The sequence below is a fragment of the Nyctereutes procyonoides genome, unplaced genomic scaffold (genome assembly GCF_905146905.1).
Source record: "Nyctereutes procyonoides isolate TBG_1078 unplaced genomic scaffold, NYPRO_anot_genome, whole genome shotgun sequence".
Lineage (NCBI taxonomy): Eukaryota > Metazoa > Chordata > Mammalia > Carnivora > Canidae > Nyctereutes > Nyctereutes procyonoides.
The window spans coordinates 9,720-19,578 of NW_026574890.1; the positions used below are offsets into that span (position 1 = coordinate 9,720).

The following is a 9,859-nucleotide window of genomic DNA, read 5'->3' on the forward strand; positions in this document are numbered from 1 at the left end:
TGAAGACTTCTGATCAGTGAGGATATTGACAGTTTTCTTCCTCATGTGAAGTCTCTGATGCACAGTGACAGGCTGAATTTCATAGGTCTTCTGACATTATATTCATAGGGTTTTGTCCCACTGTAACAGAGTTAACTAAGCTATGTGCATTTAACCGACAGAACAAAATCTTTAAGAGCTCAACAGGACATTTTTTAAAGCCAACCCATGAAGATCTGTTAGAGAATTGTTTCACCCAGTTATTCATATTTCAGCTTCTTTCACCTTATGCTCTAACATGCTTAATAGAGAGCACCCAAGTCTAGGTGCTAGAAATCCCTCTATTCCAACATAACATAGGACAGAAAGAATGTAAGGTGATTTTTAAAGGCTAAACTTAGCTTAAATGTAATAGCATCATATTCCATGACCAGTATCACTTAAATGAATAACAGACTAGGAAATCACTGGAAGAGGAAATATTTAAGTGAAAAAAATCTGCGAATCTATGTGATATGAGCTTTTTTACTGTGTGTTATCAATTAAGGTAGGAGTCCCTTTAGGACTTCCCAAATTCACCACAATCAAGGCTTTTCTCTCTGGTGTGGATTCTGGTATGATGTACTCTAAGAGCTGCCTTACGAACAAAAGTTTTCCTGCATTCATTACATTCATAGGGTTTCTCTCCTGTGTGAATTCTCTGGTGTACTCTGAGGGTTGAATTTTGTGCAAAAGCTTTCCCACATTCATTACACTCATAGGGTTTCTCCCCTGTATGAATTCTCTGGTGTGCACTTAGATGTGACTTCTGGGAGAAACTCTTCCCACATTCATTACACTCATAGGATTTTATGCCTGTATGAGTTCTCTGATGTACTCTGAGGGTTGAATTATGGGCAAAAGGTTTCCCGCATATATTACATTCATAGGGTTTCTCCCCTGTATGAATTCTCTGATGTGCAGTAACATATGATTTCTGGGAGAAAGTTTTTCCACATTCATTACATTCATAGGGTTTCTCCCCTGTTTGAGTCCTCAGATGCTCCTGGAGGTGTGATGCCTTGGAGAAAGTTTTCCCACATTCATTACACTCATAGGGTTTCTCTCCTGTGTGAATTCTCTGATGTGCCCTGAGGGCTGAATTATCAGCAAAAGCTTTCCCACATTCCTTGCATTCATAAGGTTTCTCCCCTGTGTGAATTCTCTGATGTGCACAGAGGTGTGTCCTTTGGGAGAAAGTTTTCCCACATTCATTACATTCATAGGGTTTCTCTCCTGTGTGAATTCTTTGATGGACTATGAGAGCTGCCTTACAGACAAAAGTTTTCCCACATTCATTACATTTATAAGGTTTTTCCCCTTTGTGAATTCTTTCATGTCCACTAAGGTATGATTTCTGAGAGAAGGTTTTCCCACACTCACCACATTTATAAGGTTTCTCACCTGTGTGAATTCTCTGATGTGTTCTGAGATGTGTATTCTGTGAAAAAGTCTTTCCACATTCATTACATTCATAGAGTTTCTCCCCTGTGTGAATTTTTTGATGTGCTCTGAGTGCTGAATTATGGGCAAACGTTTTTGCACATTCATTACACTCATATGGTTTCTCCCCTGTATGAATTCTCTGATGTACTCTGAGAGCTGAATTATGGGCAAACGCTTTTTTACAGTCACTACATTCATAGGGTTTCTCTCCTGTGTGCATTCTCTGATGTGCTCTAAGGGCTGAATTATGCACAAAAGATCTCCCACAGTCATTACACTCATAGGGTTTCTCACTTGTATGAATTTTCTGATGTGCTTTGAGAACAGATAGATGGGCAAAAGACGTCCCACATTCATTACACTCATAGGGTTTCTCCCCTGTGTGAATTCTTTGATGTGCTCTGAGGTTTGAATTATCAGCAAAAGTTTTCCCACATCCATTACATTTATAGGGTTTCTCCCCCATATGAATTCTCTGGTGTGCACTAAGGTGTGTCTTGTGAGAGAAAGTTTTCCCACATTTAATACACTTGTAGGGTTTTTCACCTGTGTGAATTCTCTGATGTGTTCTGAAATGTGATATCTTAGAGAAAGTTTTCTGACATTCAATACATTTGTAGGATTTCTCCCCTGTGTGAATTCTCTGATGTTCTTTTAGATTTACCATCTTGAAGAATGTTTTCCCATATACATTACTTTGACAGGGTTTCATTACTGTGTGTGTTCTTTGGTGTACTGTGAGAGCAGACTTGTAAGATTTTCCACATCCACTGTTTTCGTAAGATTTCTCCTTTGTGTGAATTGTTAGATTTTCACAGAGGTTTGACTTCTGACAGAAAGTTTTTCCATATTTATTACATTCATAGAGACTGACTGTCATATCAGTTCCAGGATAATGAATAAGGTGTGAATTTGAACAAAAAGATTCTCCACATTCCTCAGGTTTCTCTCCCGAATGGTTCCTCTGATGATGAATGAGTTCTGCTTTCTGGTAAAAGGATTTCCTGCATTCATGACATTCAAATGACTTCTCTCCAGTTTCACTTTGCTCATGTACACTGAGGGCTGAATTTTGATGGAAGGACCTCCCATATTTACCACACTGGTAGAGTTCTGCTTCTGTGTGAGTTCTCAAACATACTATAAGGTCTAATTTCTGGTAGAAAGCATTTATACATCTATTACATGTACAAAATTCTTCTCTAGTTTGTGTCTTTTTTTGTACTACACAGGTTGAGCTCTGGCTCAAAGTTCCATCACATTTATTGCTTGCAAAAGCACCCTGTTCTTTAACAGTTCTCTGAGATTGAATAAGAGATAAGATCCTGCTGAAGTTATTCTCATTTTCATCACATTTTGAGTGTATCACAGCCATGTGAACCTTACTGTATTTCATAGTGGTGGTTCTGTCACAGGATTTCCCACATTTATTCAGATCAAAGCATTTCTCTCTTACGCCAGTTCTCACATACTTAAATAAAGTTGCTTTAGCACAGTTTTTCCTAAATTCATCATCCTTATAGGATTCCCCTCCTGTAACACAGACAGTCTTATCATATAAAACTTTCCCAAATTCATCATATTCAAAAGATTTCTCCAGGGATTGAAGTTTCTGATTATCTTTCCTATAACTGAAAGCTTTCATGATTTTATTATACCCATAAGACTTCTCTCCAACATGCGTTTTCTCATGCTTCATATCAAACTGCAACTTTGCGCATACATTCATGCAATCAGCCTTCTTTCTCGAATAGTTTTGATCACAAATAATTAATTCAGAAACAACTGGCAAATTCATTCTACATGAGTCAGATCTACAGGGCAGTTTTTCAGAAGAATTTGGAGTTATGTCCAGATTAATTGGTTTTCCTAAAACTTTCTGCCCTTTATTCAATGTTTTGTTATCAGTGAGTATTACTTGCCACAGAGGTTTCTCTTCTTTTCTTTGGTTCCCCTCAATGTGAATATCAACACTAAAATATCCTAAAATGAGAAAAATTGAAAACATCTTTACCTTTTATATTCCTTATGGAGAGGAACTTATAGCCGTATGTTTGTTACATATTGTATTCTGTTACAAGTCACATTTCCAAAGTTCAATAATACACACACATAGGAAAAAGGTATACTCTCTTTTTTTTTTTCTCATCCACGTTGTTTAAAGAAAACAGGTTGTATGATCAAAATTGAGTAGCTCCTTTCTTCCTAAGTTCTCCTGCTTACAATTAACAAATCCCTGGAAAATCAATATATCAATAGTAAATAAGTAAGATGCTACAAAATGGAAAGTAAACTTTGGGACTCAAGAAATGATGTAGCAGAGGATTCCAAGGCTGTTCTGTTTCCCAGATATCTCATGTCGGGTACTAGAGTGTCATAAAAACCTACAATCCAAAGTCAACAATATACACAAAAAGAGCTACAAGAAAAGTGTGTTCTTGATTGCCAAATGGCTGAAATGAAACAAAGGTGATCTAACAGAACAGAAAATATTTTTGACAATATCCACCCTGCTCAAGCTAAACAAAAATGGAACATTCCCCTGTGGTTCATCCAGGTTTAGCAGGGAATGAAAGTTCCACTGTGACAGGTCCTTTATGGACTGGACACTCTTACAAAATTTCTATGAGCCAAAACTAAGAGCTCACTTGAAAGATCGTGAAGAATCCTAAGAAAGTTCTATTTATAGGACATTCAGGGATGGTAACAGCAATCACTACCAAAATTCTTCCTGGAACTACATTCCTACCTACTCTATGGAATCTGCAATAGCAAAAGCAATAAATCTGTTGTCTTAGGGTATTTATGGCAACACAGCAGGTAGGGGATGGAAAGAACGGAAAAGAGGCAGGAATAGTACAATATCATAGCTAGAAGGAATAGAAAGCATCTGGAATAATGATGCTCTCAAAACCCAAGATGCAATACATTTAAAAAATCAGTTTAATTTATATTATTCTCAAATGCACACGAAACATTCATCATGGAAGACGGCATTCTATACTGCAAGAAAAATCTTCACAAATGTAAAAGAACAGAAATCATATAAAGTGTAATCTCAGGCCATCAAAATTATACCAGAAATCAATAACACAAAGTTACCTGGAAAAATACAACCTATTTGTAAATTAATATAATTAACCCATCGGACAAAGAGAAAATTTCATAAGAAAATAAGATACTTAGAATTGAATGAAAACAAAAAATGTTTAGAATATATAGAAATTTGTGAGATGGGGATGCCTGGGTGGCTCAGCGGTTAAGCATCTGACTTCAGCTTGGATCATGATCCTGGAGTCCCAGGATCGAGTCCCACATCAGGTTCCCTGCATGGAGCCTGCTTCTCCCTCTGCTTATGTCTCTGCCTCCCTCTCTCTGTGTCTCTCATGAATAAAATAAAATAAAATCTTGAAAGAAAGAAAGAAAAAGAAAGAAAATCAAATTTACATCACCTCTTCTAGAAAATACAAGATCAATATCTAGAAAGAAGAAAAGAAAGAAAGAAAGAAAGAAAGAAAGAAAGAAAGAAAGAAAGTCAAATTTACATCACCTCTTCTAGAAAATACAAGATCAATATCTCTACAGACCAAAGACGGCGGAAGAGTAGGAGTCCTCAACCACCTGATCTCACCAACTTACCTAGATAACTTTTAGAACATCCTGAACACCTACGAATTCGACCTGAGATTTAGAGAGAGAATGGCTGGAATGCTACAGAGAGAAGGGTTTTCGCTTCTAGCAAGGTAGGAAGGTGGGAAAAAATAAGTAAATAAAAAAGAATAATGTGGGGGAGGGGCCCCGTGAGGAGCTGGGCTAAAGTGAGAGCCTCTGGGACAGGAAAGCCCAGAGCTGGAGAAGTGGTAACTTCAAAAATCTGCACTGGAGTTTTCCCGGATGGAAAAGTGCTTAGCAGGGAAATCGGGCAGAACCTCAGGAGGGACAGTGAAGCCTCAAGATTCCTAGAGTCACAGAGGAAGTGCGCCTGAGGGAATGCTCAGCACAAACTCTGGGCCGATATCTGTAAAGGGCATTTGGGAAAAGCCAGTCGGTTAGGCAGGCCGGCTCTGGACAGACAAGGCTGTGTCCCGTTGCCACCAAGAGAGGCGGTCCACAGGAGCGCAGTTCAAGCAGCACAAGACCCTGGATCCCAGGGTGCCAAAACAGATAAAGCCCACGATCCTGTGTTCTCCCTGGGACAGGAGGAAGCAGGGAAGGCACAGGACAGTGAGAACTCTCCTGCCGCTGAGCGCCCTCAAGCTGTGCAGATTAGTGCACTCACGCCGGCCCCCAGGAGCATCTATATCAGTGCAGACTCGGAGGCTGTATTAGTTACTAGCAGGGAGCTAACTCCAGACTAGAGATCTGGCCACAACAGAATTGTTGTTCCTCCTTGTTTCACCGTGTGCCTGAGAGAGGCAGGGATGCCAGGGAACAGAGGCCTCTCGGGGTAAATAGCTCCCACTGAGCCTGGCACCTGGCAGGGGGCAGGGCAGCTCCCTCCAGGCACACACAACTGAGAATCAGCACAGCAGGCCCCTCCACCAGAAGATCAGCTAGAATAACAGAGTAAGAGTTCTTGACCAAGCAGCCCTAGGAAGCTCCAAGAATGAAGGAGAAATAGAAGGAAAATAGTATGGAGGGTTCACCACCACTTTTTTAAATTATTTTTTTCCTTTTTCCATTACAACTTGATTTTATATCACACTAAACATTTCCAATATTTTTTCTCTTTTCCCATCTTAGCCACAATATTGTACCAGCTCTAAATTGTAGTTTCTTCCTTTTTGACTTTCACATTTCTACAATTACATGTCTTAGATACATTTCTGTATCTTCTGGATTCCCTTCAACATATTCAATTTAATTTGGAGAGATATATGAAATACAGGTTTTTGTTTTGTGTTTTTTGTTCTCTGCCTCACTTTCTTCTACAATGGTAGAAGTTAACACCTTCTAAAACATGACCAGCATGCACCTAGAACCAAATGGAACACCGTGCTGGGTTCATTCTGTAAGATTATATTCTCCCTCGATTCCCATTTTGCTCCTCTCTTTTTACTCGTTTATGTTTTGGTGGTTAATGTTGGAGCTTTTTATACAAGTATTGCTGGTTTATATAAATTTGGGACTGAGCATCTTCTAACATAAGGAACAAAATATACTCAGAACCAAGAGAATCACCCTCTAGGATACCTCAGGTAGACTACATTCTATCTCCACTGCCACTTCTTCACCACTGCCATTCCCCCATGGTCCAGCCCTTGATTTTCTTTTTTCTCTTTTTCCTCTTTTATTTTTCTTTTTTCTTCTTCTTTGGGGCTTTTCGCCTTTTTTATTTTTTATTACTTCGTTTAAAATTTTTTTTTTCACATTAGTGTCCTTTTGTTTAATTTTGTTCAGATCTTCTGTTTCATTTTCTGGTCTCTGACCTTGTTAGAGTCATCTAGAGTGGAATTTAGGTTGTGGTTGATATTTTTGACACAGCCTGCTCATACAGCCACTCTGCACTGAACAAAATGACTAGAAGGAAAAATTCACCACAAAACAAAGAATCAGAAACAATACTCTCTGTCACAAAGTTACAGAATAAGGATTTCAATTTGATGTCAGAAAGCCAATTCAGAAGCACAATTATAAAGCTACTGTTGGCTCTGGAAAAAGCATAAAAGACTCTAGAGGCTTTGTTACTGCAGAATGGAGATCTAAGAAGGGCAAAATTAAAAGCAAATGAAATGAGACACAATCCAAAGTGGATGTCCTAGTGACTAGGGTTAATGAGGTGGAAGAAAGAGTGAGTAACATAGAAAAGTTGATGGTAAGAAAGGAAGCTGAGGAAAAAAGAGAAAAACAATGAAGAGACCATGAGGAAAGGTTAAGGGAAATAAATGATAGCCTCAGAAGGAAGAATCTACATATAATTGGGATTCCAGAAGAGTCTGAGAGGGAGAGTGGGCTACAAAGTATATCTGAACAAATCATAGCTGAGAACTTCCCGAATTTGGGGAGGGAAACAGGCATTCAGATCCAGAAGGTACACAGGTTGCCCTCAAAATCAATAAAAACTGTTGAAACCTTGACATTTAACAGTGACACTTGCAAATTCCGAAGATAAAGAGAAAATCTTTAAGGCAGCGAGAGAAAAGAGATTAACTTATAGGGGGAGAAGTATCAGATTAACAGCAGACCTTTCCAGAGACCTGGCAGGCCAGAAAAGGTTGGCAGGATATAGTCAGGGTACTAAATAGAAAGAACACACAGCCAAGAATACTTTATCCAACAAGGCTATCATTCAGAATGGAAGAAGAGATAATGAGCTTCCAAGATAAGCAGAAACTGAAAGAATATGTGACCACCAAACCAGCTCTGCAAGAAATATTAAGGGGGAATCTGTAAAAGAAAGAGGGAACCCAAGAAATAAAACAGGGACTGAATAGGTATTATGATGACACAAAATTCATATTTTTCAATAGTAAATGTGAATGTGAATGTGATAAATGATCCCATCAAAAGACGCAGGGTTTCGGGCTGGATAAAAAAGCAAGACTGATCTATTTGCTGTCTACAAGAGACTCATTTTATACCCAAGGACACCTACAGCCTGAAAATGAAGGAGTGGAAAACGATTTACTATTCAAATGGACCTCAAAAGGAAGCTGTGGTAGCCATTCTCATATTAGATAAATTAAGGTTTATCCCAAAGACTGTAGTAAGGATGAAAAGGGACACTATATCATACTTAGAAGATCTGTCCAACAAGAAGACCTAACAATCAAGAATATTTATGTCCCTAATGTGGGAGCTGCCAAGTATATCAATTAATAACCTAAGTAAAGAGATACTTAGTAATAATACATTAATAGAAGGAGGTTTCAACACAGCACTTTCTGCAAATGACAGATATTCTAAGCACAACATCACCAAAGAAACAAGGGTTTTAGATGATACCCTGGACCAGATGGATTACACAGATATATACAGAACTTTCCATCCAAATGCAACTGAATACACATTCTTCTCAAGTGCACATGGAACTTTCTCTAGAATAGACCACATATTGGATCACAAATCAGGTCTCAACTGATACCAAAAGATTAGGATTAACCCCTATATATTTTCAGACCACAATGATTTGACACCAGAATTCAATCCCAAGAAGAAATTTGGAAGAAACTCAAACACATGGAGGTTAAAGACCATCCTACTAAAAGATGAATAGGTCAACCAGGAAATTAGAGAAGAATTAAAAAGATTCATAGAAACCAATGACAATGAAGATATAAGCATTCAAAATCTTTTGGATACAGGAAAAGCGGTCCTAGGAGGGAAATACACAGTAATACAAACCTCCCTCAAAAAACTGGAAAAGGGAGGAGGGGCAAGATGGCGTAAGAGTAGGGTCCCCAAGTCACATGTCCCCACCAAATTACCTAGATAACCTTCAAATCATCCTGAAAATCTACGAATTCGGCCTGAGATGTAAAGAGAGACCAGCTGGAATGCTACAGTGAGAAGAGTTCACGCTTCTATCAAGGTAGGAAGACGGGGAAAAAGAAATAAAGGAACAAAAGGCCTCCGAGGGGGAGGGGCCCCGCGAGGAGCCGGGCTGAGGCCGGGGCGAGTGTCCCCAGGACAGGAGAGCCCCGTCCCGGAGAAGCAGGAGCTGCACCAACCTTCCCGGGCGGGCGGAAAGGGGCTCGCAGGGAGTTGGAGCAGGACCCAGGAGGGCGGGGATGCCCTCGGGCTCCCTGGGACAGTAACAGACACCTGCGCCCCGGAGAGTGCGCCGAGCTCCCTAAGGGCTGCAGCGCGCACGGAGGGACCAACCTGAGCAGCTCGGAGGGGCTCGGGCGGCGGCTCCGCAGAGCGGCGGCTGCGCGACCAGGAGCGCGAATCCCACAGCGCAGGCCCCGGAGCACAGGGCGCCGGGACACAGCCCAGGATCCGGCCTCCCCCGAGACAGGCAGAGGCCGGGAGGGCCCGAGACAGCGAAGACGCTCCTGCCCCGAGCTGAGCAGATCAGCGGCCCCGCCCCGGAGCCTCCAGGCCCTGCGGACCGGACGGAGAGCCCCGTAGTTCCTGCGGGGGCTGACTCCAGGCATCCAGAGATGCCTTAACCACTGGGGCTGTTCCTCCTGGAGCCTCACGGGGTAAACAACCCCCACTGAGCCCTGCAGCAGGCAGGGGCAGAGCAGCGCCCCCAAGTGCTAACACCTGAAAATCAGCACAGCAGGCCCCTCCCCCAGAAGACCAGCTAGACCGACCAGTTCCAGGGGAAGTCAAGGGACTTAAAGTCTAGAGAATCAGAAGATATTCCCCCGTGTTTTTTGTTTTTTTTTCTTTTTTTTTCTTTTTTCTTTTCTTTTTCATTTCTGATTGCTTCCCCCACCCCCACACC

At 40.9% G+C, this 9,859-nt stretch overlaps 1 protein-coding gene across 1 annotated transcript; it reads right to left on the minus strand.

Moving 5' to 3' along the window:
• Positions 1-538: 538 nt before the first annotated feature.
• ZNF658 (zinc finger protein 658) lies at positions 539-3,447 on the minus strand (the record flags this gene model as incomplete). Its single annotated transcript, XM_055345229.1, has 2 exons — positions 539-2,475; positions 2,551-3,447. Coding segments are annotated over 2 exons (2,834 nt in total), but the record flags the coding sequence as incomplete, so codon positions are not given.
• Positions 3,448-9,859: the final 6,412 nt, after the last annotated feature.